This window comes from Peromyscus maniculatus, chromosome 14 (genome assembly GCF_049852395.1).
Source record: "Peromyscus maniculatus bairdii isolate BWxNUB_F1_BW_parent chromosome 14, HU_Pman_BW_mat_3.1, whole genome shotgun sequence".
NCBI lineage: Eukaryota > Metazoa > Chordata > Mammalia > Rodentia > Cricetidae > Peromyscus > Peromyscus maniculatus.
The window spans coordinates 71248255-71275087 of record NC_134865.1 but is presented as its reverse complement, the minus strand read 5'-3'; the positions used below and the strand labels follow the sequence as shown (position 1 = coordinate 71275087).

The following is a 26833-nucleotide window of genomic DNA, read 5'->3' as shown; positions in this document are numbered from 1 at the left end:
TGTCTGGGAAGCAGTTTCTTTTCTCTGGAGTGGCTAGCTGAAGGAATATGGGATTCTGGGGGTAATTTCAGCCTCCAGGTGGAGAGAGCTTTTATGAGAATGATGGTCAGAGTCTAGAGAGCAGAGCTGAGACCTGGACACAGTCATCACTGCATTGTGGATCCCCTGGTTCCAGCACCCTCAAAGTCTTCCTTAATGACTGCGACTAATTAACCAAATTTCTGCAACTATGGGAGGATCCTGACTGGATGCATCCTTTCATTAAAATATTGAAAAAATGTTTCAGAATGGCAGATGATTATAAAGCCTTCTAAATGATAGCAAAGTCAATTATCTGAACACAATCAGCATTCAATTGTTGTGATAATTTCTAAACCCAAGAACAGACAGCCATGCAAGGCACATACCCTGACATCATCCGTGTCCTTGGGCACAGAAAGGGACACGTGCTGTCTTGGCCAGGACATATCCAGCCCCAGAGATGAGGCACAGCTCTTGTTTACTAGCTAGGTGGGTGACCTTGAACCTTATGTGTTCCCCTCAAGCACTGAAGAGAACCTCACCTGTGCCACAGTGTGGAGATACGTTTATAGTCACCTATGATCAAATAGACCACAGCAAATGCCACCATTTCTCCTTTACCCTTTTATCCTGAGCATTTTTTTTACTTGTAAGTATTGGAAACACAGTTTGGCCCAGATGCCCCCCACTTCATAAACAGCAAAAGAGCTCTCTGAAAACCTTGCTACAAGGTGAATGGTAGGCACTGCCCCTAGCAACCTGCGCTATGCCAGCCTGGTTTCAGTGGAGTGTCTCACCGTCTAAAAAGAAGGGCTGCTTTCATGCATTGTTTGGGTTCTGTTTTGAGACAGACTGCTTTGAACTCTGTAAAATGTAGGGTTTGGATTGTGTTGAGACTTAGAAAGCTCTCACCCCCATTTGCACGACATTGCATTTGCTAGTACCCCTGTACTAATTTCCTGGGCTGCCTCTTGCTCTCCAGCATCTGACATCTGGTCTAATTTCCCCTACCCTGTACTTTGGTCTAGAAAGTCAGTAGAAACAGCAGGCGCCAGGCAGAGACTATAACAGAACAAACTCAACAGTACCATTTTCAGGCCTCCGCACTCTAACCCGAGCGGAGCCTGCTCGGCAGGAAGCCGGGCTGGCTTAAATTATTCAGCGACTCAGGCCTGCATACTAATGTGGCATTTAGTGTTTGGGTTTATGTGCTGCTAGCTGGTTCTGTCATGCCAACCATTATTTGTTATTACAGTGGATGAAAGCACACGGTTTTGTATCTATAGTTACATCTCATGGATACAAAGCCTGTCTCTGGCTGGAGCATGGAACACCCGCCACAGTCGCTGCCTGGTCCCAGAACAGGGCACGGGAAATACACTGTCTGGGTTCAAATCCCAGCTATGTGACTTTGGCCGAATAATCTGCTCAGTGTTTCTGCCTAAGAATGAGAATCAGAGACCCTCTTTGATAGGGTCATTAGGAAGATTGGTTGAGACACAGGCAATGGTTCCCAGAAGTCACAGCCCAGTGGATGGCAATGCTCAGTGATGACCACCTGTTCCATGCTGGGTCACTACAGGCATTTCCCAGGAGCAGATGGCTTCTGTGTGAATCTTATATGAGCAATGTGTATACATCATAACTTACTTGTTGACATAAATATAAAAAGAAATTAAGTACAGCTTTCTGTGGGAAAAAAGGGCAGCCTGTAATACGCTCTCATCTGAGATTATTACTTGAAACAAGCAAGCTACTATAATTTCCAAACACTTTGTTATAATTGGATCTGACCTACGAATAACACACTCTTAGCATATAATCAATAGAACTTTAGATTCATCCCTGTACTACAGTTAGGCTATATTATTCCTTTTGGTGAGTTCTTATGTAGACTTGCATAATTTTGCAATTCAATTCAATAAATCAATATAACTGCCGTCCTATAAATATACATAAAGAGTGCCTATGTAAACCTTCATGTGGAGGTACTCCTCAGTCAAAGGCATGTGTCCTCAAGTTCTTCCTTGAATTCTCAAGGAAGGGACTATAGCTGTAATTCTTTGGTAATGCTATAAAGTCAAATGCCTTCCCCAAATCTGAACTCAAAACCATCTAGAGAGACTTTAGGGATTAGAAGCATGACTGTTCTTGTAGGGGACTATAGTTCAGTTCCCAGCAGCATGTCAGGCCGCTCACAGCCACCTCCAGAGGCTCCAATGTCCTCTTCTGACTTCCACACTCACCTGTACATGTGACTGAGACTTATAAAGACACATGAAAATAAAACCTCAATACCTAGATCATTCAGAAATAGCTTCATAATAAGAGTACTGTTAGCTTAGAAAACCAACTTTTTGTGAAGAAAAAAAAAGACATGACAGTAGCGACCCAAGATTCTTATTCTAAGCACACCCCGCCTTTTGCATAAACCATCTTCACTTGAACGTCATTCAACATTCACATTTCTGTACAGGGAAACTATCCACATCTACTGCAGACTAGGAAACCAGAGCTTGCCGTGGTGGTATTGTGTTCCCCGAAATATTGTGCACCCTAATAAACTTATCTGGGGTCAGAGACAGAACAGCCACAATATTAAACATAGAGGATAGGCAGTGGTAGCACACGCCTTTAATCCCAGCACTTGGGAGGCAGAGCTAGGCAGAAATCCATGTGTTCAAGGATACAGCCAAGCTTGGTGACTCACGCCTTTAATCCCAGGGAGTGATGACAGAAAGCAGAAAGATACATAAGGCATGAGGACCAGGAACTAGAAGCATTTGGCCTGGTTAAGCTTTCAGGTTTTCTAGCAGCATAGTTCAGCTGAGAGTCACTGGGATGAGGACTCAGAAGCTTCCAGTCTGAGGAAACAGGATCAGCTGAGAAGTTGGCCAGGTGAGGTTAGCTGTGGCTCGTTCTGTCTCTCTGACCATCCAGCATTTCACCCCAATAACTGGCCCCGGGTTTGATTTTATTAATAAAAACTTTTAAGATTCCTGCTACAGCTTGCCCTGTGTGGCGTGGTGCTGTGCAGCCAGCCTGAGCTTCGAGTGGCAGAACTGAGTCTCAGGTCCCCGGCTCCAGGCGGGACATCCTGCTGTTGATTAGATTCCTCATCCGTAGAACAGGGGCTGACAAGGCTTAACGTGAGGAATCACAGGAAGCGAGGGACCCTCAGGAAACACAACCTGCTTTCGTCCTGTGGAAAAACACAGCCTTCCTAAAACTGTGGTCTCTTGTTCTCGTCAGTCCGTGTTGGCAGTTACAGAAAGCAGAAGTTGGCTGTTTCACGTCGTGCCGGGTCCTCGCAGGTAGAAAAAAGTAACTGTACAGTGCTTTGGAGAGACCTCCAAGAGTGAGAGGAGGTGGGACAAAGGACAGAAGGGGTCACTAGGCTTCACACAGGCAGAGAGGGAGGCTTCAGCTGGGAAAACTGAGCCAGAACCTGTGAATAATGAAGAGCAGTTTCCACAGAATCCCCAGCAACGTGGTCTGTGGTGCATCTTTGTAGCACGTTGGGTAAATTAGCTACTTCCATGAAGAAGAAAAAAAAAAGGCCCATATAGGTAAAGGCGATCCATTTTGGCAACCCGTGTGTTCTCACTTACACTTAGGGCAGGCATTACGTCTATGTGTGCTAGCAACCGTGTCTAGAAAGCACAGAGGGCTGATCCTACCTGGCTGGCCTGGCTCAGACCTGCGCGTTGCAGAGCCCATATTTGTGAGAGGGCCACAGGCTTGCAGACACTTGGAGAACAAGCCTCTTGCATGCAGATGGTCTCTGATGTTACCACTGTGGTTTCTCCCAGGCCACTCTATAGAACCTCCCTTAGGTGGGCCTCCAGGGCCCCACTCGTCTAGAGGAACGTGACCAGGGGACCGATCTATGCCAAGCAGACAGAGCAAGTCAGGAACTTGAGGATCACCCTCACACTTTTCTCAGCCTGGGCATGCTGTGCCTGTGGGGCCCCAGGCACCACATCTCCCTTCCAGGTGCTGGTGCGGACCCCCTTTGGTAGTGATATCATGGCTCTTTTCTTGCAGCCGAAGGACCAATGAATGCACAGGGATCTCAGGTATCTTAGCTTAGGGCCGGTACCACCACGATGCTGGCTTCTACTGCCAGTGTGGTTTCCCTACCTTCCTTCCACAGCAGGTTGGTTCCTGGGATCCAGGAAGGTTGGAAATTGTCAGGTGGGAGAGAACAAAAGACCCCTGCTCTTTCCCTGAGCAGGCGAAGGAAGAGCATCTCTGGACCCGGACAGTGGAAACACCCAACACAATATCAAGCTCTGATTTGGAAAGCTGGCACCATCACTGAGCCTCGAGCTCACCATTTCAGGCTGTCTAGCCAGTGAAACTCAGGGATCCCATCACCCACACTGGGGTCACGAGTGCATCGCCACCATGCCTGGTTTTTTGCATTCTTGCTGGGGATTGGCAATTTCATTCCAGGCATATATACATTTTTAGCCGGGCGGTGATGGCGCACGCCTTTAATCCCAGCACTCGGGAGGCAGAGGCAGGTGGATCTCTGTGAGTTCGAGGCCAGCCTGGTCTCCAAAGTGAATTCCAGGAGAGGCGCAAAGCTACACAGAGAAACCCTGTCTCGAAAAACCAAAAAAAAAAAAAAAAAAAAATTAAACAGTATGAAGTTTAATAGCTTGATTTCAAGAACATATAAAAGTGAGTTAAGAAAATAACACTTCTCTTTCTTAGGGAGGATGTTGACAATGACCATCAGACACATAACCAAGACTGACTTTTGCAAAGAGTTTTGTATGGGTGCAAATAAGAAGATTTAAAGGGCGGTGAACAATCAGTACAAACAGGAACATTCAACGTCTTACACTCAAACTTCACAGTACTTTGTCTCAGGAAGGCACCCACATGTTCCCGTGTGTATCAGGTGCTTTGACATAAGGAATGTTCCAGATCCACGGCCGATCTGGGGAGAAAGCACATCACATCACATTTATTTGGCTAGTATTACAGAACATACCTACTGGGATCAAAGTATTTGGTGCTCAGATCTCCAAGGTGTGGAGAATATTAACAAAGCCCTAATAGACAGCAGCCACACACACCCCATCTTCATTATTACTTCTCACCTCATCTTCTGAGACAAATTCTTCTGAGACAAGATCTTATTGAATTTAGTCACTACTGGGGGAGGCAGACTAGCCAGCGAACCCCAGGGATCCCGCCACTCACATCGGGGTTACAGGTCCATGCCACCATGGTCATTGTTTGTGTGGTTGCTGGGATCTGAACCCAGGTCCTCAAACTTACACAGCACACGCTTCAGCCACTGAATCATCTCTCCAGCCCTTTGCTTCTTTCAGGAAGCTGCAGAAAGGGCAGCAACAGCCGGTACATTTCTGCTCTCAGCTGGTCACATTTAACCAAGAGGCCTTGGGTCACACACATGCAATGCTTCTGTATACTGTTCTATTAAAGGTTAATGATCGACAAGATGAGATCTCTATAAATGACTGAAGACCAAGGTCACAGAAGCCACACACAGGCCTAGGTCTGCACTCTGGCAACAGTGCCCGAGAAGGCTCCTAGCACAACGAGGATGTTCACTAAATGGAGCTCCTCCCTTCACACACACACACACACACACACACACACACACACACACACACACACACACACACACACACACACACGTGCGCGCACGAGGTTGACATTAGAAGTCTTCCAGTTTTCTCTCTCAATTGAACCCACAGCTAGTCTGATTGGCTGTCTTACTGTGGCAATCCCACCACCTTCTGGCCACCGGAAATTACAAGTGGGTCACCATGTCCACCCGATAGTTAGGTGGGTTCTGGGGATTCAAACTCCAGTCCTCATACTCGTGTGACCAGTGCTTTAACCACTAATAACCCAGTCTCCCAGTCTCACTGATGTTCTAAACTAAAGCTGAGAACTTCAACCAACTACTCAGAACGCAATGCTATGGCTAGAATCACACCATTTCAAAAGAACCATGAGATGGGTAGGGTGCAGGCGCATCACAGGTTAAAAGGAAGTCCTCATCACTGTCTTGGTGTTACAGACCTACGGACTTTTAGGGCCACAGTGCTTACTGTAAACAGAGTCGCACCATCGTAAGGACTGCCAGGCCGTGACCCGGCGCTGCAAACTTGACTTGGAGAACCTTCCCCCTTCTCAGCGGAAGTGATGGCGGCTCAGAGGATGGCAGCCTGTCTGAGCTGAGCAATCTCCAGCGATCACTCCAACAGCCACACACTGAAGGATCTGAAGGAGTTCTGAAGACGGCAACAAATTATCCAACATCCTTGTTGTCTCTGGCCTTGAAAGCCCGGAACCAAACTCTCTTTTGTTAGCTCACTAAGCTTGTTGGAGTGTGACAACCCCCCCCCCCCCCCCCAGGCCTGGAGGCCCACGGCCTTGGACCTGACTTCCCTTCTCTATCTGTGCCCCTGTTCTCTCCCGTTGGAAACATCACCTTCTGTGCCCGGATCCGTTACATACACATCTTTTCTACATCTCGCTCTGTGGGGTGTCGCTGGCCCTGCTTCATTCCCAAGGCAGAGGCCACCTTGATTCTCTCCATGAGTACTTCACAGTGATGCGTGGCATGGTACAGACTTGCTAAGCAGCCAGTAACGTCAAGACCAGCGCTGCACTTATTCCTCTCCCTCAGCAGCAGGCAATGGCGACCAGGCAAGGACCCGGGAAGCTCCCTGCTGGCAGATCCCCTGCAGCTTTATAAACGAGCAGAATGCCAGCATCATTGGGTGGATCATTTCCTAATCTGGGTGACAGGTCTGCCACCATCTGGAGAGACAGTTAGAAAACCAGCCACAGGAAGTCCGCATTAATACTCACTGGCTTGGAGGAAACCTGTTTTAAACAATCCTCTTTTTTTTTTTTTTTTTTTTTTTTTTTTTTTTTTTTTTTTAGGAAGAAAACACACATTAAAACATTTATTCTGTTCCAGGACGTGTCACCAGTGTGAAGGGACACCTGCATGGCTCAGAGCCGCTCTGCTCACACAAAGTTCTGAGCTATGGCCAACACCTTGGAATACTCGCCTTCCCTCTTGCGAAGGCTGGATGGGATCGGTGTTTTAATTCGAGTCCCCACAGGGTTCCCATTGTCCTCGATGAGGACCACGTTGTTGGAGTCAAACCTTGGAGTCATCCGGGAGCCAGGCATGCGATGCCCCACAATGAGTGCTCTCTTCTTCTGCCCCCTGATGGCCAGCAGGATCTGATCGCCTACCTTGCCCACCCCACTCTTGTTGTAGACGTGGATGCATCGAGGCGGCCGATGGTAGGGGGTGTTCCCCAGGGCACTGTTGTCCACTACGCGCACCCGAGTCATCTTCTGGATTGCCCCGAGGCTCCCAGAGGTGCAAACCGCTCGCTGCTCTATTATACTCGTCGTGTTCGTTTTACAAACTCCTTTTCCTTACTTGGTGTGTGCACATGTACACACGTGTGGAGGTCAGAGGACAACTGACGGGCTGGTACTCTCCCTCCGCCATGTGGGTCCTTTAATCCCAGCACTTGGGAGGCAGGCAGATCTCTGTGAGTTCAAAGCCAGCCTGGTCTACAGAGCTAGTTCTAGGACAGCCATGGCTCCACAGAGAAATCCTGAAGCAGCGCTGGCCGAATGCTCTGCTGGCGTGGGCAAGGGGGCCCCAGAGCCCAGTAAGGACAGCCATGGGATCCCAAGATGGCAAACCGCGTTGGCTGCCAGGGAATCTCCCGCCACGAGCCCTGCAGGTCAAGCCCCACCCCTTAAACAATCCTCTTAAATCCTCTAAAACCTCTCAAAAGAGAGTGTGTCCTGTAATCTACTCACACATGCGTTCGGAATAGTTTTTAAGTGCTGGCTAGATGCCAGGGACTTCGCTGGGTGCCGGAGATAGAAAGGAGGTGAGCTGGATGTGCAAGCCTCATCGAGGGAATTGACAGTCCCAAGTGGGAGACAATAAAGCAGGTGGCCAAATGCAGTTGTCACCGTGTCTGGCTGGTAAGGGCCTTCCTGGACAGCCGGTTAGAGTAGGATCTTTCCAGGCCCCAGCCCACAAAGTTCGCTTGGAGGGTCTGTGCTGGGGACCAGCAATGTGCACTTGGATCAAATTCCAAAGCTGACCTCAAGCCAGTTGGAGTTTAGGCTCCAAGGATGAAGGAAACAGGGTATCCCCCGCCCCCAATATAATGGAAACAGCAAAGGGACATGACCAGGTCTTCATGCAGGGATACAGGACTGCTTGTAGTTTGAGGAGAGAGACCAGGAAGATGAGCGAGAAGGCAGGTTGGAGGTGAGGAATGAGGAAGTATGCTAAGGTTTAGCCCAGCTGGAAGGCTGGGGAAGACAGCCAGCTTCACTACCTCTGTGTTTCTACTGCACCTCCCTCTGGCGGGTTAGGGACCTCTCTAACTCCAAGCTTAACTCTGGAAAGGGAGTCTATGTTCATGTCAAAGGGGACTTGGCAGGGGGAGGCAGTATGCCTGCAACCTTGACCAAGCTAACCTAAGTGTCCCGGAGTCCTTATTTAGGAAATGGGGTTGTACCACAGTAGTCCTGTTAGGGGATTATGAAAATACAACGGACGAGTTTGTGCCACAAGCTTGCGTCAGCTCCGGCTGTGTTAGCGATATTTAAGGAGTGCTGGCTGCTGTTGGCATCACCAGGATCTTCAACTCTCAGGGATGAGGATTATCAGCATCCTGTGTGCTGTGTAAGCTCTCAGAGTTTACAACAACCAGACAAATCCAAATAAGCCATGCAGTCCCTCTGTCGGCCAGGTGACTGGCTCTTCAACCCTTTTTTGTGGAATGGTCCAGGGTTCAGGGCCTAAAACTGTTACTCACACGTGCACTTCCCACTCTCCACCATGCAGGGAGACTTAAGGACTCACTTTGAACTCTTTCCTAGGTCCGAGTTCCCCAGCAGAAGTAGCCTGGGTTGGGTTGGGGTTGGGGGGTGGGGGGGTGAGAGTGGGTAAAAGATGAGCTAATGAGCCAGGAGCTCCAGTGACATTTTATTTGGGCCAACCCAGAAATCAAGAGGTAAATAAAGACAACCCAAGTTGAAATATAAGGAGAATCCTAAACCGTGGTCCTCTGCTTTAGCAGACTTAGCAGAAATGCAATTGCCTCTATGGGCAGCAGCATTGTTAACCGGGCCCTCCTCACTGCCTCGTGCTGGGGGACCACTGAGCTGGGGTGTCTACAGAGCAGAGCAGTGTCTGCTGGGAGGAAGGACAACTCAGCTGGCTGCTTATTTCAAGGGACTTGGTCAATGCCATGGTCATTTCAACAGTAATTTCCCTAAGAGCTCTCACCAGGAACCCTTAGAAGCCAAGGCTTCCGCTTATGCTGTCAAACAAATGTCGACTTCCGTAAAGGAGACCCAGATCCTAGAAAGCTGAGCAGCACGGCACATGCCTTTAATCCCAGAGGCAGGTGGATGTCGGTGAGTTCCAGGCCAGCCTGGTCTACACAGTGACTTAAAAAAACTAAACAAATATTCTAAAAAATGTTCCTAGATGCCTCATTAAAACAAAGCAAAACAAAACACCCCTTATTTCTCAAGATTTTCTTTTTGGAAAAATAGGTCTTAAAAATAAAGCATATCATTGTAAGTAACCACATCCCCCTTTTCTTTCTTTTTTGTTTTTTGTTTTTGTTTCGTTTTTCGAGACAGGGTTTCTCTGTGTAGTTTTAGTGCCTGTCCTGGATCTCGATCTATAGACCAGGCTGGAGTTGCACAAAGATCCGCCTAGCTCTGTCTTCCAAGTGCTGGGATTAAAGGTGAGTGCGCCACCACTGCCTGGCGCCTTTTCGTTTTTAAAATGTAGTTGGAAAGGACAACTGATCAACTTTCCATCTCCCTCAGAAAAGTTTAGATTTTATAGGGTAACAGTCTTATGGCAAGTCTAGACTGAGCTTATTCTACTATTAGCTGAATGTAAGGAAATATTTTAAGTTCATCACCGAAGGCTATACCACTGAGGAACAATGGTTCTGAAATGGCTTAGAGGATTATATATGTATATGTATATATATATATATATATATATATATATATATATATATGTATGTATACACACATGTATGTATGTATGTATGTATGTATGTGGTGAATCTTGAACTTGGTATCTCAGGTGCCAAGCAGGCCGTCAAGACCTCCTCTAATGAGTATTTATACCTGTAGTTTATTAGCCTTGTCCCAGCTACTTAAATTAATCTAGACACATATACCATGCCTATGAGAGGTTACATATAACTTGGTAGACACCAATCTGACCACCCGAAGTTAACAACAGTTGTAAAAGGGCTGGTCAGTATCACATACCTCCTGATGTGAGGCACCAAGATGAACACAGTCTTCTTTGGCAGTTCTCTTAGCAAAAGTGCTCCAGTGTGGACCTCATGAAGAAGAAACAGTGGGCAAACCCAGCATAGGATGCTTCAAGTGGTTTACAAAGTAACTAGCCTGTGCTCTGCAAAGTGGAAACGCCACGAAACACACACAACTGTGGACCTGTCCCTATTAATGGAGACTGAAAGCAGGATAAATGAAGGCAGCATATGACCTGTGCTTTAGGAAGTGTGAATGCATTCCGCACTGGAAAAGCAGAGACTCCATCTGAATGCTGATCCTGATAATGACACTGTGTTATGGAAAAAAAGGCTTTTATTTTTAGGAACTATACACTGAAATATTTAGGGGAAAATATTATGTCTTCAGATTTCAAACGGACCAGAGAACTGTGTGAGAAAGGGTGCAAACGGAACAAGATACCGACTTAACTCCAGGGAGCGGCGTGGAGGAACCCTAGTACTCTACTTTCTTTGCACTTTTCTGTGCATCTATAGTGATGTCAAAAACTTGAAAGAAAAACACTGTATGGATAGCCCTGTGGACTTTTTTTAAATAGAGAGAGATAGTAGAACACAGGTGTGATGAAGGGAAAGGGGAAAAATGGAGGGCAGCCCAGAGGGAGAGGGAGGGAGGAGGGATGGTAACACTAAGTGTGCTTGACAAAGCCATGGGGAGGTGTATTAGTTTATAAGCTTACTTAAAGTTACATACACGTGTGTACATGTGTGCATAACACCGTTTATCTATAAAACACACAGACAGGCAGTTTCAATGGAGTTACCTGACACAGGGTGATGATGTTCTCTGCAGGAGCCATTAGGTTATCTAACAAAAGCTCCAGTGCCAGGCAAGGGACACCGTCCATTGAGTTGCTGGTCAGGGGGTCCACGAGACCTCTAAATAACAGAGGCAATGGTTGATGAGGGAGGGGGAGTCAGTCTTCTCTAGGGATGAGCCCCCGACAGATTTCTTAATCCTAAATGGTTATCCTTAAACATCATATACATCCAGATAACACTAACTAGACTCAGTAGTGAGTGAGTGTGTGTGTGTGTGTGTGTGTGTGTGAGTGTGTGTGTGTGTGTCTAATAATTACAGAAGAAGTCATGCATTTGGAGGGGTTTGGGGGGCACGGGAAGAGTTGGAAGGGAAGACGGAGGGTGGAAATGATGCAAATACAGTGTCCTCATATAGGAAATTCTAGAAAAAAAAGCTAGTTAGAATATAATGCATGTCTTTGAAGCTCTGCATGCTTACCTACTTCTTAAACGCAGTATGTGCTTCCTCTTTCCACTATGTTTATCTTTCTTCTTTCTTTCCTTTGTTCTTCCAGTGCTGAGGACCCAGCCCCAGGGTCTCACATACACTCTGACACTGAGCCCCACCCATCTCTGGCTTTCAATACTTACTAGGTCAACAGAAGACAGGCTGTTCTCTAACCTTCTCACACTTTGCTCTTTAATGTATGATGCAGAGAATATCTGCTTTTTAAAAAGGGAGTGCACAGCACAGACGGTACGGTGGCCTGCTTTGCATTCTCTCTAAACTTGAGGTCATCAGTTGGACACATGGAAGTACCATGTCTTAAGGGGCTGATGATTTTGATCCCAAAGAGACTATGGGTTCCCTTTTACACCACCTGTTAGTCTACACTGCTGCTGGGAATGAACTAGCCCACATACTATGAACTGTACAGAAGTGTCTCAAAAACCTAAAACCAGATCTACCGTATGACCCAGCCACACCACTCCTGGGTGATTTTCCATCGCAGAGACTCTTGTACACCACCACACTGCAGCACTGTTCACAGTGGCTCAGTCGCAGAACCAACCTGATGTCTGAGCACAGAGAGATGGGACAGAGAACATTACATAGATGGACGAGAAAACATTCCGGCCACAAACAAGAATGAGGTCATGCTGATTGCAGGAAAAGGGAATTATATTGAGAGAACAAGCCAGTCTCAGAAAGACAAACATACTGTCTTTCATTTGGTTCCTAGATTTTTACATACTCATATAAAACCATTCATGTATACCTGCCAGGGAGAAATGAAGCTGTCCAGGGACACGAAAGGGTCTAATGGGAATGGGGAGGAGGGAGAAGGGAAGGTGCAGGAGAATACGTTCAACATAAAATACACATTTGTACGAAGATTTAAAAACCTACACAGTGGGCTGTGTGGCTCAGTGACAGAGTGCACGCCCCACACATGCTGGCCCTGGGTTCTAACCCTTGCATGGGTGGGAAGGAGGGAATAATTTTATCAACACCATTCCTATTTAAAATGGATTTGTCTAAGCACACGTTTCAAAGGTAACCTAAACTTGATGAGGGTGAGGACTCACATCTGCCTGTCTCACTCGTAGAGTTAAAGCACTGTGCTTGCACACAGTAGGCCCTCAATACTATGTAACTGTAGAGAACTGCCAACTCCCACCGAAAGCAAGGCATCCCAGGACCTGAATGTTCATTTTTGTCACTTGCTCTCATCATTTTCTTTGTTCCAAGACAGTATCCGGCTGAGCTTTCACAGTGGGATACTCCTGTGTTAAGCTTTTTTGTGTGGACCTCGGATTAAAAAAAAAAAAAAAAAAAAAAAAAATGGAATGAGACATTGTGTGTGTTGCCGTGGTTCAAAAATCACTTTTAAACATGAAGTGCTTTTGAAGTGGTCTTAACAACTCATTTTCCTTTGCCTTAGTAACACCTCTGTATGGGTCACAGAGCTTTGCAGAACATTGGCTGTATGTGAAAGGTAATATCTGAATTACCGGCATTATTCTACACTCTGCTGAAGGAATGCAGAAGATAAGATAATACCAATAAAACACAATGTTCCAATTTCTCTTATATGTATTTTCAAATAAAATGCCTAAGAAACAAAAAACTCAACAAAACACTGTATCAAGCATTTTGCTCCCTGGTCAAATAAAAGAGATTTAACTTTCTACAGTCTAGCATAATGCCTACCCACTGGTAAACTTTGGAGTTACTGGGAATTGTTCCTACTAGAAGGGAAGGGACTTCAGGACATTTTCTGGCTCTGTGATCTCCCCCATTCTTGTTTTCCTACTCCTCTGGAGACAAGGACTACTGGATGGGGCTGGAATCTAGCCACAGCTAGGCTCAGTCAGACCCGAGGAGGCAAGACCCAAAGCAACCATCCCAGGTCATTCTTCTGTAGAACCTGACTTAGAATGAACATGGAGAATAGAGAAAGAAAGGAAAGACAGAGATGCAGCACAAAGCCAGAGGTGAAGGGGACTGAGTTATGAAAACTACAGACTCAAATGCCACTGTTCAGTAAGGACGGGGTGGGGGTGGGGCCACACTAATTCACTGTCCAGTGTACACAGGACTAAACTAAACCTTGTAACAAGGATAGTTATGATAAACGCAGCCAGTGTTGACTGACTGCTAGCTGAACTAGGGACCGTGCTAAGCATGTGACAGACATCAGCTCAGTCTTCTCAACAGCTCTGTAGGAAGCACTGGTCCTCCCAGGCACACAGGCCTGAAAATCAACTGCCCGAGGCCACTTAGTAAGCTGGACAGATGGCACATAAGTAAGTTATTCTGAGTCATGGCCTCCTTTTTAAAATTTTATTTGGGTGGAGGCTAAGGTGGTCACATTCTGTGAAATTCTGGTTAAAATCCATGTAACCTTGCTGCTAGAATGAATATGTATGACATACAAACTCTGAAAGCTCAACAGAAGAGTCATCCTCGTAACTCTGTCAACAGCTGGAGAGAGGCAATGTCACCTGCAAGGCTGCGGGCTGGCACGCTGGCAGCCGGACCCAGGTCTTTGTCCCCAAATATCAACACAATCTTGATGGGGGGTTTTGGTTCATTCACCAGGAAAGTCCCAAAGGGTGATTGAGGGCAGAGAACCCAGTTGGCACCACTGTGGGAAGACATGCTGACTCCACGGATGAACTGAAGACTTTGGACTATGGATGGAGTGACGTCATTAAAACCTTCCCATCAGAAAGCATTCTCTGTCCAGATTTAGCACATTTGCACATTCTAAGTTGGCCACTCACAGAGACATCTATTTCCAGAGAATGTCAGTTACGATTGGCTACTAAACACTTGTCATTTGAAGTTAGAAGTGTTTCCTGATTGTACATCTCTATGACCCTGAACCCACCTCAAAGACTGACATTCTTGGGGTGATAAAAGCGGCCCAGTAGCTTGTGAAGATGGTCACCTTGGGATGATACCTGGTCCAGAGGAGGATGTTTTACCCTGTAGACCAATGGCTCTCACCCTTCCTAATGCTATGACCCTTTTAGTTTCTTAGGTTGTAGTGATCCCCCAATCATAAAATTATTTCATTGCTACTTTATAACTGTAATTTTGCTACTGTTATGAATGGTAATATAGATAATTGACACACAGAATATCCACCATTCAACCCCCCAGGGGGTCACGACCCACAGGTTGAGAACCATTGCTGTAGACACTCCTATGGGTTTTCTCCTGGGACGTATACTTGGTCATGGCCTCTAGGAAAGTTAGAGTCCAGTACAGCAGGTTTCAAAGTGTGGCCTGGTGACCTCTCCTGGGGGTGTGTCTGTGAATCAAATTTATTTCATAGTGACGACATGATGCCATCATGTACCTCACTTTTATGTGAGTGTGTAGAGGCTATGTGTGCGGTGACATCACGACAGACTGACAGCGGCTGAGCGGATTTAGCAGTTAGCTGTTAAGCTGCACAATAAAGATGCTTTTGAAAACATGAAATGATACCTACTCCCCCCGCCCCCAATTTTGTTCTTTAGTTTTGGAGCTGGCCACAAAACATAATACAGTGATTTATTATTTTAAAACTAATAAATTAACACATTTATACATTTTCCAGTTTTGTTTCCATTATAATACACACACACACACACACACACACACACACACACACACACACAGCTCACATAAAGCAAAGCTCTTTATGATTCCTGATGACCAAGTGCACATGGGTTCTAGAAGTGAGTGGCTTGGGGATCACATGGCTTGAATGTCCCTGGAGAGGGAAGACAGACTCCTTGCAAGTCTGAGCTTCCACTGGTTCCCAGGAGCCAGGCTCACATGGAGACCAGGGGCACCTCCCAGGTTGCTCACTTCAGTATGGCACACTGGCCCGTGGTTCCCTTCATCTGCAGCTCACCTTTACTCCCGTAGAGCTCCGGGGGCAGGTCATAGGGCACCGGAAAGGAGGCCGCTGGCTCACAGCTGCTGGAGAAGAATTTCTGCTTCACTTTGAAGGTATCCAGGCCCTGCAGAAACACAGAGGGAAGCTATGACTGAATCTTGTTTTCTAAAACAGCCGGAAGATCCTAAGAAGTAATTTACCTTTATGATACCCATAAGAATATTAAGAGATTTCAGAGCTAATTTCAACACTGGCTAGTCAAGGATGCTCTATAACCCCTCCCCCCAAATTATTTTCTTCTTTAAAGCTAAGAGAGGCTGCAGGTGAGAATGAAGTTGAAGCCCGTGAGTTTGACAAGGCGCACACACAGACGAAACAGGAAGAGCGATGATGGGTGGGAGCTGGCTTCTACCAAGTACCGCACGCAGCTGGCAGGGGATTTGCCGGACTCCCTGGGTGAAAACGTCCCAGAATACTTGACCTACCAAAATGGAAGGCTCGTTCTGAGACCTCTAGAACAGAGAGTTAATCTCCGCTCTGGGTCAAGGTGGAGGGCTGCTGGGCACGCTGCTTTTTCTCTCTCACAGGCCTGTGCAGCGCAGGTGTGTATCACATGACAGCTGCCTCTCAGGGGCTCTGGATCACCCGGGCACCCCGCTTTTTGGTCCGCTCCACTGTCCCTCACTCCTACCGTCTACCCACCCAAATACATCCACGTTCTAAACGCACAGCAAGCTGGGCTAATGTTCTAGAAGCCGGCGAAGGAAAAACAGCAGACTCTAGTACCCAGCAGGGGAGGGGGCAGTCACGGACACTGCGTGGGAAGGCGTGGTCGTCCCACAGTGGCTTCGGACACTCTTGAGTTCTAGCCTTTGTTCTGGCATTCACTAAGCCATGTGAATGACTGATAGAAGCGTTCATTCATTCCAAGTATTTCTCAAGCTGACGCCATGGCAGAGCTCCCAAGAGCGCATGGTAACTGCGCTGGTTACTTGCAACCTTGTATTTCTGCTTCCTTCCCCCTTCAGTGGGCTTCTTGGCATAACAGGACACTGAAAGGGAAGGTGCTGACCGCCCCCTCATCCAGGTGGACCGGGAATAAGGAGCATGCGCAGCACAACAAACAGCAGCACAGCTGTGAAACGATGACGTCATCGGGCCAGCCTCCCCGAAAGGAGAGCTAGGAGTGTATCCATCAGAACATGGGACACATGTTCAGAACACACGTGAACACACGTTAAGCTCTACCATACAGTCTGCCCTTTACCCTCTCCTTGGCAGCTCCCTTCCTCTGTGGGGTAGTCCAAGATCCCACGATCCTATATGAGCCAGCAGACCTTTGTCCTTGGGGAACTTGGGAACTTTTGGTTATGAGGCTGTCTAGGCCCTTTCTGTCTGGTGTGAGTCTGACTTGGAGTCCCTGTTGGGGACATCTATGGACCTGAGGTTGACAGACTGACAAGCTTCCCTTCCGGGTTAGGCAAGCTCTGGGTGTACGTGAATCAGCAGAGACAGCATCATTCCTGTCCTTACGGAATGCCCAGTGTGGGGGAGAGGTGCTCAACAGATACATCTGTGGAGAAGTCTAACAAATGACTGCAACTTGTGGTAAGTGCTGTGAGGAACAGCCGGGTACAGTACTGTAGGAAGAACAGTGGCCTGCTTTAGACGCAGTGGCGATGGCCAGCGGATGCCTCCCCGCAAAGGGTGATACTGTGATCTCACTGAAAGACGAATCAGGGGTGCAGGTAAGTGTGGCAAAGAATGACATTGCAGGTGGGGGACTGCATCTACAGAGGCCCAGAGTGGCTAAGGCCTGCCATGCTCTGGGAACCAGGAAAGAGGATCATTAAGTCTCAATGTCTTCACTTGTCAAAGGAGGTGGCCAATCTTCATATTAATGTTTGCCCTAGTTTGGTTTCTAGTTTCTGTAAAGACCATGACCAGTCAACTTGGAGAAGAAAGGGTGTATTTCATCTAACAGCTCCAGTTTATCCTGAGGTGAGTCAGGGCAGGAATTCAAGGCAGGAGCTGAAGTAGACACCATGAGTGAATGCTGCTCACTGGCTTGTTTCCCTTGGCTTCTTAGCCTGTTTTCTTGTACACCCCAGGACCACCTACCTAGGGGTTGTACCACCCACAGTGGGCTGGGCTCTACCCCATCAATCATTTATCAAGAAAATACCCCACAGACTTGCCTTCAGGCCAAATTGGGGGGGGGGGACATTTTCTCAGCTGAGGTTCCCTCTTCCTAGAGGACGCTAGCTTGTGCCAGGTTGACAACCAACCAACCCATGCAAGGTTTCCACCTTCAGTCCCCAGGACAAGTCCCGCTGCATGGTGGGTATGCAGGAAACACTGGGCTGCAGGCACAAAAGAGATTCAAGTGCCGGCCCCGCTTACTTTCATGGCTTCTGCACAACAGCAGCTGTGCTAACGCCTGGGCAAGTGTCTTCCGCACTGAAGAAGCAGAGAAGAGGGCTGGAGATGCATCTCAGTGGCACAGAACTTTCCTAACATGCACAGTGCCCTAGTGCAGGAACACAACACCCTACGGGCCCGCAGGCAGGCATGAGCAGTGGTCAAGATGCTGATTGACAGTGAAAGGCAGTGTGGGCCATAGGTTCTGCAGAAAAGCCGCACACAAAAGGGAGGATGACTCACTTCTGTGGCAGGCTAAGGAGAGGCTCTGTCGACAATGGTATTTCAGCTGGGGTTTGAAAACTTGGCACAGTTTTGACAAACAGCAAGGGCCGGGAAGAATAGCAGGGGAGAGAGCGATCCATTCAAGGGCAGGTTGGGAAAGCTTAGAGGAGGCACATTTCAGAGTGCTGAGTGCACCCATGAGTGTGTGTGTGTGTGTGTGTGTGTGTGTGTGTGTGTGTGTGTGTGAGTGTGTGTGTGTGTGTGTGAACATTTCTCTACATGAGGAAGGATGTGGACATCTGTGCTTTGTACCTGTTAAGCTGGGTATGCTATCTTGTTATTAGTGACTCAGGCATGAGTCAACCTGGAGGTGTTGGTGGAGATGGAGATGTCGGAGCCGTTAAGAGATGGCGTGAGCTCTTGACTTCAAGCCCTGCCTTGAAGCAAAGAACTCTCACCTTCTCTGCCTGCCTTGTTGCTTACACTTGTTTGAGTTGACTGCCCATCGCTCACACCCCAAAGGACTTCAGGGGTCCGGTTAGAGTCGAACTTTTTCATCAACTGACACAGAGGAGCTACAAAAGTTTTGAAGAAGACATCTTATTGGTGGGGTAGACATCTCATTGGTGGGGTAGACATCTCATTGGTGGGGTAGACATCTCATTGGTGGGGTAGACATCTCATTGGTGGGGTAGCTGGAACAGCTTGGGTAATGGACTGGACTGGCGTTTGCTCAGCCAGGTGATCATGAGTTCTCCCAACAGAAACAGGAAGTGGTCGTGGTAATGGGAGACACAGTATCAGAACTGCATTAGAATGACACAGGGCACAGGAACGGGCGGGTCTGTGATCCTCAGGGTGTGCCCTGTGACAGTGACTGGCTTGCATCGCTGTCCACAGCCCCGTCTTTGGGGTTTGTGGTCCTATGATCTTCCTACTAAGCAAATACTCGATCTCATATTTGCCACTGAGAACCAGAAAAATGGAAAATCTTGCAAGTGTAAGAGTCTTTAGCTCCTAGACTCATCATCATCTTTGGCAGCCATGAAGCCATGGGAGAGTCTTTACGGCCTTAACCCAGTTTTGATGCCCTACATCTTCCAAGCCTGGTTTCCCTCTTCTGATGTCTGACCTCAGACATAAGAATCTTTGAACCATCCATGTCTGACAAGAACCAATATGCTTTTCTCTTGAATGCCATTTCTGATCCAAATTCTAGGGTATTAAAAAAAAAAAAAAAAAAGAAAGTACCACTTTTCCCTTCAATCTGCATGTCAAATTATTTGAGGCTGTCTTCTAATTATCATTATTTATATATCACAGTGGTATTGCTTGGCATTTTACAAAACAGAGGAAGGCATCCTCCCAGGCATAGATACTTACGACAGTTAAGACAATGCGTTCATAAAACCCCAGGTGAGAGGGTGGACATGAATCACACATGACAAATTGCTGGCTCCCCCCACCACACCCCCAAGCCGGGAGAGTGAAAGCACTAGTTATTGCCGGGATCATTTAGGCTCAGCAGCTTGACTCAATCAGAAAGAAGTCTGCTCAGCTCCAAGTCGCAGATGTGGCTGATTTTGTTAGCAGCGCATGCTTGTGTAGCAACCGTGAGTATAAAACTACATGAGGCACCTTTTCTTTTTTAAAAGATAGGGCCTCACTGTGTAGTTAGTACTGGCTGACCTGTGGAATGTTTATGTAGACCTGGTTGGCCTTGAACTCACAGAGACCCAAGGTACTGGGTTTTCCTGGGTAAACTGCAGAAGGAGTAAGCCTACTTTATCAGGTGGGCTGATTGGTAAGGAAAGAAACCACAGAAAGGTGGTGGCCTGTTCCCCCACCCCACGCCCCATCCCCAGATGCCTGCAGGAAGGGCTGGGGAAAGCCCGTGGAGTGGGCACAGCAACAGGGCTCTGGAGAGTAGGGGCTCTGGGGGCTAAAGGGCTGCCTGTGAGGAGAGGGGGAAGAGGAGGAGCGGTGCAACAGGATGGGGTTGTCATCAACACTGGGATCTGGCTGAAAGCCTAGGGGCCTGGCCTCTGCTTTCACCTCTGTGCTGTGTGCTGCTCCCAATCCAGCAGCAGCCTTTGTGAGTCCTGAGGACCAGCCAGGCTTGTTTCAAACCCCTTGCAGGTCCAGGTTTTTAATTCTCACGTGACTCTGAATTTACTACTAGCCGGTCCCCACTGTAGGGCAGGCTCGTGTGAGTAAATAACGGGCTAGTCTAGCCTAGCTGACCAACAGGGTCCCGCTCAGATATCACTTCAAGTCCCTTCACCACGTGGCAGTTTGGCTCCTCAGATCTAGGTCCCTCAGTCTGCCAACTCAGTACCCTGGAGAGGTCTTTTCTTGGTTCTTGGGCATTTCTCAAACGCATGTTCTCCCAGTCTGTCTCCTTCCACATTATTTCAGTGGGAGTGACTGGTGTGGTAGAATTGAAGAGGTTATAAGAACTGCTACATGGAGCGCGTGCCCAGCTGTGACCTCCTGGGAAATTGTGGGAGCCCAAGCAATGGCTGGGCAGAGGCAGGTGGGCAGAGAAGCATGGGGAGAGACAAGGAGGAGGGCGGAGGCACAGTGCTTGTAGATTTCACTAGATCTTCCAGCCCGACCACAGTCTGGGCAGAGCCTATCAGCCTGACGGTAAGACCATCTGAGAAGAGGTCATTTGCCTGTGCTATGTGCCATCTTTGAGAACAGCAACAGTAACAATAATAATTTAACCAACACAGAGGAGGAAGATAGTAGACTTGATGATTGAAGTCACGGCTTTATGATTTCATCCAAGTTTTTTTTTTTTGTTGTTTTTTTTGTTTTTTTGAGACAGGGTTTCTCTGTGTAGCTTTGCGCCTTTCCTGGAGCTCACTTGGTAGCCCAGGCTGGCCTCGAACTCACAGAGATCCACCTGGCTCTGCCTCCCAAGTGCTGGGATTAAAGGCGTGCGCCACCACCACCCGGCAAATTTTTATTTTCTATCCTGACTACAGAAAAGTGGAACCTATGGTCTCAGAAGCAAATGAACCTGGGGCTCAGAAAAGGCTGGGATGGTTCTCTGTTCTGTCATCTAGAACAGTGGTTCTCAACCTCTCTAATGCTGTGACCCTTTAATACGGTTCCTCATGTTGTGGTGACCCCCACCATACAATTATTTCATTGCTACTTCCTAACTGTAATGTTGCTACTGTTATGAATTGTAATGCAAATATCTGTTGTGCAGGATATCTGATATAGGACCCCTGGGAAAGGGTTGGTCGATCCCAACCCTCCACAAAGGGGTTATGACACACAGGTCGAGAACACCTGCTCTAGATCTGTTCTAAACTCTACAGTTGTCACTGGGACTGGAGGGATGGCTACGTGGTTAAGAGCATTGGCTGCTCTTCCAGAGGACCTGGATTCAATTCTTAGCATTCACATGTCAGCTTACAACTGTCAGTAATTCCAGTCCCAGGGAGAACTGACAACCTCTTCTGGCCTCCATGGGTACCAGGCAAACACATGGTACACAGATATGCATTCAGGCAAACACTCATACACATACAATAATAAAATAAATCGATAAAAGTGCCAGCATGTGGCTTGGGCAGTCAGGAGTCATAGCCTGGAGGAAGAAAGGAGGTCTGCCTCTAAGGAGGCAGCACCAGCAGGCTTGTGGCCCACGAAGACCATCTGGTGGCAGGGATGGAGCAAAGCTTGCAGATGGCCTCTGGGAGGGTGGCCTGAAGAAAGGAGCCTCAGGGAAGGAAGCAGAGGCTGATGGAGACAGCCGCAGCGGCTGCAGGGATGGCCAGAGGTGACATTATCAAGCAGTACTGAGTAGTTAGGAATGACAAGAACCAGTGATTAAAAGATATGGAGAGAAAGGGTTGCCATGGGTATGTCTCATGCTTCAAAGCATGGAAGTGGGGTGACCAGTAACAGTAATTCATTAGCAATCAGACCGTCTGGCTAGTGTCCTTTAAATGATCAAGCTGATTTTGATGACATTTGCAAATGCCAAATATCCTCAAGTACCTTCTGAATAATATAAGTGATAATCTATAATTTAAAAATTACGTTTTATAAGATTCAAAGGCTCAGACAATTGGGCTTGTGATGCAGATTGTCTTTCCACTGTCCAGGTGGGACACAGTCCATCCCAGCAAGTCCTGCCCTGCCACCCTAGATCAGGAGTCCAGTCTCCTAAACTATGCCCCAACCTCACCCCACCGTCCTAGCACACAGAAAACAGGACCAAATTGAAGAAACTCCCGCAGAAGCCTTTCCCAGTTCCCCAGCAGAGCCCATGCTCCCCACGCGCCAGGACTCCTATCTAGAAATGTCCCTGACCACGCTTCGTGTCCTATGCTGTCAAGTTTATATCTGTGTATCTCAATGCACCCTTGAGGTTCCCGAGAATGAGGAGCATAGCCTGCTCTCACTCCTTCCCCAGAGCCCAGCACAGGGGTGGTTGTGGACCTGAGCTGGCGTTGATGAGGTCAGCCCTAGGCCACTGAGTGTTCAGCTCCGAGCCTGTAATGGGCTTTGAGGAGGGAACCAAGCAGTTCCGTGGCAGACCCCTCTTTCAAAGATGGGCGGTAACTCGTGAGCTTGTATGATTGCTGGCTTCCCTCAAAGTCAACACCACAGACAGCACTTCCGCTGCCTTTTCAGATGCTTCCCATTCCAGCAGGCCACACAGGAGCTCTGAGACAGCCTCCTCCTCTATTAAGAAACCAAACACTACATCCTATAGACTGACAAGGCCCACGGCAGCTCACTGTTGGGTGAGGTGCTCTGGGAATCCATCTCTGGGGCGGTTTTACACTCCCTTCTCTGCAGACAGGCCCACTGCGAGGGCATGCACCGGGAGAGCCCAGATGCGTAAGGCAGACAGAGCCTGAGAAGCACAAAGACATACAGGGTGGTCTTCACCGAGGGGGAGTCCACTGGTGGCAGCAGCCAGAGAGAAGGACTACACAGATCCCAGAGTTGGGCTGGCCCCTCCCTGCCCTCAAATCTGAACTATCAGTAATTCCTTTGACTCCACAGCTTTCTTCGGCATCTTTTTTGACCCCCTCTTTTTGTGGGATTAATCTTATTTTATAAAACACTGTAATTTTATAAATTCGTTAAAGAACACTATAGTCCCTGAGTTTCCGCTTACTCCGGCTGCACGACACCTTCATGGTTCAGCCCACAGCTCACACCTGGGACATGTATCTTCCTGACCACATACAGAGGGTCTGACTATGACCATGAGCTCCCTGAGACGCAAGGTCAAAACATTTCTGTGTATTCCTTGCAATGCCTGCCTTTAACGCCGTGCCCAGCCATTTAGGACTCACTGAAGGGCACATATAACTAACTGGATAAGATGAAGCTGGGACGGGGCTGTGGCTGGCCAGTCCTTACCTGTTTTATAGAAGAAACCACTGCCAAGTACTGTCCCAGGCTCTAGAGATAAGCCAACAAACTGCTGGAGATCTGTGACCTTCTTAGTATATATTTTTTTCCCCCAAAAAAATGCCTTTTATTTGATACATGTAAGAATAGCACAAACAGGGAATTAGAGAAGCCCACATGGAAAGGCCACAGGAACAGCACGTTCGGTTACATGATTAACGTAGCCTCAAAGTTCAAGTAACTGTATTTCCTTTCTCTTTCCCTGTTATTCTCTTCCTCCTACTGATCTCTCCTTCTCCAGCTTTCCAGACACAAACAAACAACAAGAACAACAAAAGCAGGACATGTGTAACAGCTACAGACCTGCTGTTCATCTTTCCTCAGCCAGTGCTGTGATGCTTCAGATAAATCTGCTCATGGTTTGGAAAGCAAAGGTCAATCTCAGGCTTACCTGTAGTCAGCATGTGAGATATACCGTCATCGGGCCTGGGGCCTAGCTCTACAGAAGGGGCGGCATCCATCTTTATGTTTGCTAGAAAGTCTTCATAAATAACGCACTATCTATTTTTACCTCAAATGTGCTGCTATATGTGCCTTGCCTTGTTCTTAATAAAGTCAATTTGGGGATTTTAAATGATTATTCCCATTTTTCTCCATGGCCTTTCTCTAATATACAGAGTATCTGCATTGAGGGGAGCCTGGAGGACATGGGCGACATTTCTGTCTTGTCAACATTCCCATGGTCAGGGATCAACTCAGAGCAGATTTTACAAACGCCAACAACCAAAGCCAAATACGAAAGACATGGAATGTATCCACGATCTGAGTCAGTACCAGCGGACAATTCCTACCTAGACTGAAGCCTGTCCCCATAACCACAGCAGATATCTGAGCACTGTAGTGGAGAATGACAAGCTTGCCATTTCCCAGACACGTGACAGAAGTGAAAGATTACAGGGAGCAGGCAGAAGACCGTGGCCTTGGGGACATCACATCCTTGTCCTTCAAGTAGGCTGCGACATGGAAATCTAGCGGTAAGCAGCAAGCGGATGTTTACTCAGTAGGTAACAGAAGGAGCCGATCCTTACGAGAGCCGCTTAGGGTGGCCAGTTAGTTACATCCCCAAAGGCCCTGGGGTGGAGAAGGACAGGCAAGTAGGGGAGAGTGGTTAAGAGCTGCTCCCCAGAGCACGGGGAGAAGGGAAGAAAAGAGAGTCCTGCTGGGCGTGCTAAGAAAGAGGACGCTAGCCAGGCGGCGGCGGCGGCGGCGGCGGCGGCGGCGGCGGCGGCGGCGGCGGCGGCGGCGGCGGCGGCGGCGGCGGCGCACGCCTTTAATCCCAGCACTTGGGAGGCAGAACCAGGCGGATCTCTGTGAGTTCGAGGCCAGCCTGGGCTACCAAGTGAGTTCCAGGAAAAGGCACAAAGCTACACAGAGAAACCCTGTCTCGAAAAAAAAAAAGAAAGAAAGAAAGAAAGAGAGAGAGAGAGAGAGAGAGAAAGAAAGAAAGAAAGAAAGAAAGAAAGAAAGAAAGAAAGAAAGAAAGAAAGAAAGAAAGAAAGAAAGAGGACGCTTTGCAGCATGCTGTGAGACTGTGAACCCATTACTGCCCATGATTGAAGTCTCCAGCCAAGCTCATGGTACCTCTCTAGCTGACCCTAGTCCAGCCGGAGCAGCTCACAATGGACCTATTCTAAAACTACAGCAAGCAGAAAAAAAAAAAAAAAAAAAGGAAATGGAGGGTGGCATTAACCATTTCCCTGTGTAGGCAACCCTCACTATATCCCATGATCAATGCGCCCAGAGTGTGAGGAGGGTAGGGGAGGTCCTGGGGCCTCTGCAGCTCAGAGAAATGAGTCTCTGGAAGTGTGATTCCACTGTGCAGTGAAACATACATCTTAGGCCGCCTGGTCCCCACAGGCACAGCGGACACACGTCATCTGGCGTTCGGCTGTGGAAGCTGTTAGCCATTTCAAAGCTGCCGAGGAGCTGACATACTGGACATCTTGAGAGATTTGCTTCCAGCATGGTGCATTTCTGGGTGCTCAGCGTCACATGTGTCCTCAGCTAAACCCAGAACGCTTTACTCCCCAGCTTTGCTACTGCCAATTCCTTTCCGGGTGTGATGTGGTTTCCAACCCCCCTCCCCCCCATCTTTCACCTGCCCTAGCGCCCGCCCCCAGAGTCCTGTGCTTGGCTGGCTACTCCTTTGATGACTTGTCATTTCCCACTGTAGAAGGTCTTCACGTCATGCTTTACAGCAGTTATTCAAACGTGGTTACTAACCTCCTCGCAACCTCTAGCCAGGTATCCCATGTTAAAAGCATCGGTTAGACTCCTGACCCCGCTGCCCGACAACGCTAGGCCCATACCGTGACTAGAGGGAGAGAACACAGAAGTCCCGTTCATGATAGGTGTGACCAAGTGGGTAGGTGAAGTGTGACTCACAAATGCCGGCGGGAGGAAAAGAACCCCAAGCTCGTAGGAGCGGATCATCAGCTGGGTGCCGTTCTTCTCCAGTGCTCCCCAGGCGGCCTTGGACAGATTCGCGCTGTGGAGACAAGGACACAGAAGGGGCTGTCTCAGTGTGGCATCTCTGTGTGGGTCAGATGGACACAGCTGCGAGAGCATTGGTCAAAAAATGCACAGCCGCAATCAGGTTGATTCAGTTTCGAGCAAAACTGCGGCACTGAAAAGGAAGTTGAAGTCCCACTGTGCTGCAGTTCTCAGGATTTATCTAATTGCTAATTAGGGATAGCTTCACCCTCATTTGCCCCACACCAGGGCAGTTATTAAAATGATCATCTTCCTTAGAAGTATTTTTTTTCCATGTCCAAACTCCCTCTTTTTATAGTCCTGGTATTGCCACGTCTTCCAATTTTGTTGTACATAGAAGCAGCACTTAAGAAAAATCTGTGGGGCTGGAGACACGGCTCAGTGGCTAAGTGTGTGAGTCAGTGAGGATCTTGCAGAGGACCAGAGTTAGGTTTCCAGCACCCATGTAGTTCCCGAGTGCCTGTAACTCCAGATCCAGACGATCCAATGCCCTCTTCTGGCCTCCAAGGGTACTGCACCCGTTTGTGCACAAATCCATACACAGACACAACCACATAACTGAAAATCATGAAAATAAATCTTCAAAAACAAAAACCTTTTAAAGGAAAACTTAATAGTATCATATACATGTCGCCACTTTCTGTCTTTTTTGGGGGAGGGACAACTGAAGCTAATTGCTACTTTCGC

General features: G+C 47.9%; 2 protein-coding genes across 3 annotated transcripts in view; both read right to left on the bottom strand.

Moving 5' to 3' along the window:
* Positions 1–4664: 4664 nt before the first annotated feature.
* The window catches only part of Tdp1 (tyrosyl-DNA phosphodiesterase 1), a 79959-nt gene continuing 57790 nt past the window's right edge, over positions 4665–26833 (bottom strand). For both annotated transcript variants that reach the window (XM_006986863.4, XM_042261035.2), the window contains exons 14-16: positions 26039–26141; positions 15572–15680; positions 4665–4972 (exon numbers count right to left, since the gene is read on the bottom strand). In XM_006986863.4, the coding sequence (XP_006986925.3) occupies positions 4899–4972; positions 15572–15680; positions 26039–26141 (286 nt within the window). In that variant the 3' untranslated portion in view covers positions 4665–4898. The remainder of the gene's footprint in view (positions 4973–15571; positions 15681–26038; positions 26142–26833) is intronic.
* Positions 6971–9663, bottom strand: LOC102910380 (large ribosomal subunit protein uL14m). The gene has a single exon (XM_076551219.1). The coding sequence runs from the start codon at positions 7381–7383 to the stop codon at positions 7048–7050; it is 336 nt and encodes a 111-aa protein (XP_076407334.1). The 5' UTR covers positions 7384–9663; the 3' UTR covers positions 6971–7047.

Coding starts and splice junctions, on each gene's coding strand:
- LOC102910380 (XM_076551219.1), bottom strand. CDS start 7,383: ATGACTCGGGTGCGCGTAGTGGACAACAGTGCCCTGGGGAACACCCCC.